Source organism: Palaemon carinicauda, chromosome 9, assembly GCF_036898095.1.
Source record: "Palaemon carinicauda isolate YSFRI2023 chromosome 9, ASM3689809v2, whole genome shotgun sequence".
Classification (NCBI taxonomy): domain Eukaryota; kingdom Metazoa; phylum Arthropoda; class Malacostraca; order Decapoda; family Palaemonidae; genus Palaemon; species Palaemon carinicauda.
In genome coordinates, this window is record NC_090733.1 from 101,024,371 (window position 1) to 101,026,870 (window position 2,500).

The 2,500-nt window shown below is 23.8% G+C and overlaps 1 protein-coding gene across 1 annotated transcript in view; it reads left to right on the plus strand.

Moving 5' to 3' along the window:
• LOC137646811 (uncharacterized) overlaps positions 1 to 2,500 on the plus strand; it is a 336,843-nt gene that overhangs the window by 41,195 nt on the left and 293,148 nt on the right. The window contains exon 2 of the mRNA XM_068379896.1: positions 1,134 to 1,281. Coding sequence (XP_068235997.1) covers positions 1,161 to 1,281 — 121 coding nt within the window. The 5' untranslated portion in view covers positions 1,134 to 1,160. The remainder of the gene's footprint in view (positions 1 to 1,133; positions 1,282 to 2,500) is intronic.

Here is a 2,500-nt window from a genome sequence, read left to right on the forward strand (position 1 = left end):
AATATGTAAAATAAAAAAATAGAAAAAGGAAAATAAAAAGAAATTTTATTTTAAGTTTATCGTATATTTAAGTGATAATATTTCCTATCATTTATGGATGTGTTTCCTAAAATAAATTTTTGATGTTTTCTGTCATTTATAAATCTGTTTTGTAAAGTTGAGTATTTAAATATTCTGCCACTTATACGTAAACGTTTTCCACCGTTTTCATCCTCCTCTACCGCCCCATACTTCGCTCTCGGACATCACCTCACTTTAAAGGTAAGGTTCCACAATTGTTTTACTTTATATTCACTGTTTGTTCTAATTAAACACTTCTTTTCGAGATTATTATTATTAATTCATTATTAAATGATCAAAATACAGTACTTTTCATATATCTAGTACTGCTTAGTGGCGAATACCCTTTCCATAATCATATATTGTGGGGTTTTTCTAGGGTCTGGAATGAATTAGGCTATTTACATGTAAAAGGCGACTCAGTACACGAAAAAATCACTTCATGAAAGCCCTTACGGAACCAATTACTTGCGTGTAGCGAGGCATCACTGTATATATATATATATATATATATATATATATATATATATATATATATATATATATATATATATATATATATGTGTGTGTGTGTGTGTGTAAGTATATATGTATAAATATGTATATATATATATATATGTATACATGTATGTATATATATGTATATATATATACATATATATAAATATATATATAGTTGTATTTGTATTTATATAAATTTGTATTTATATCTATATGTTTTTTTTTTATTTTCATATTCAATTATATTTACATTATATTTATATTTGCATTTTTATTTGTATTTTTATTAGCATTTACATTTACATTTATATATATATATATATATATATATATATATATATATATATATATATATATATATATATATATATATATATATATATATATATATAGGCTAAAGGAATGTCCGATAAACAATAAAGTTATGATAAAATATATTCCAAATATTTTGACATGGAAAAGTTTGACTAACCATTTTCATTTCTTTAGTACGTTTCCATGCGACTAATATATGAAAACTTAAAATCTAAATATCAATATTTCAATGCTTTGAGATTAAATTTTCATTTCAGAAATAGATTAAAGCTTTTCCCCAAGAAATGGCTGTGAGAAGAATGTTGTATCGTATATCCAGAGACAGGAAATTTTGGATTATAGCTTTGGTCTCGGGATATTTCTACGTCAGCGTGTCGCAGTTAATCACCATGTCAAGTGTGTCTGGTAAGAATTAATATAATTTCCCTTCTTTAATTACTTCATATTTTCAGTGAATGTTTAGTTTTTCTTAGCTAAGCTCATCTTTTGTAGGCCTATTTAAGGTTGATTATTCATCATATTTATAGTTACGAGATTTAAAACAATAATCATATTCACATACAATTTTATATATATTAAACAGGTAAGAATTTTAATAAGTTCTTCTATTCAGTTACGCTGATTTAGGATCATATTATGTAGGCCTACTCAACATTATAATTACGAAATAATACCCAAAATTTACTTACAATTTTGTTTATCATACGGGTCAGAATTCGTATAATTTCTCTTCTTTAATAACTCTTATTTTTTAATGAAATGTCAGTTTCGCCGAGTTAAGCTCATTGTCTTATAATCAAGATTGAATATTTATCAACTTTAAAATTACGAAATTTAAAACTATTTTATTCACAGTTGATAAAATCTTTAGATTCGATTAATCGTCTATAAAGCAGTATATGTCAGTTTTATTTAACATATTCCAAAGAAAAGTACTTTGAAATATAGGAAAATCTCATATGTTTTGTCTTTTTTTTTTATAAATGTTAACTTGCCTTATATTGTATATAGTAATAAATTATATTTTTTATCATAAGAGTATCTCTCTCTCTCTCTCTCTCTCTCTCTCTCTCTCTCTCTCTCTCTCTCTCTCTCTCTCTCTCCATGCAAAACTCGGAGAGAATTATGTCCAATTTCTTAATAGCATCTCCATTAAGAGTGTTGTAATGGTCTAGGTACTCGCCTAATCCCTCATTATGTCTAATGCTCTTTAAGTGAATTAGGCAAGACTGTAATGAATTTGCGCTTACCCAAAGGCAGACTTCAGACTTTTTCATAACTCTAAGTCTTTGCGTAAATTAAGAAATTATACATTTGTAACTACACATTTAAGGACATATACGTCAGTGTGTGTATATATATATATATATATATATATATATATATATATATATATATATATATATATATATATGTATGCATATATATATATATATATATATATATATATATATGCATATATATATATGTATATATATATGTATATATATGTGTGTATATGTATGCTCTGTAATTATATTACATTATATATATATATATATATATATATATATATGTATATATATATATATATATATATATATATATATATGTATATCTATATATATATATATTTTTATATATA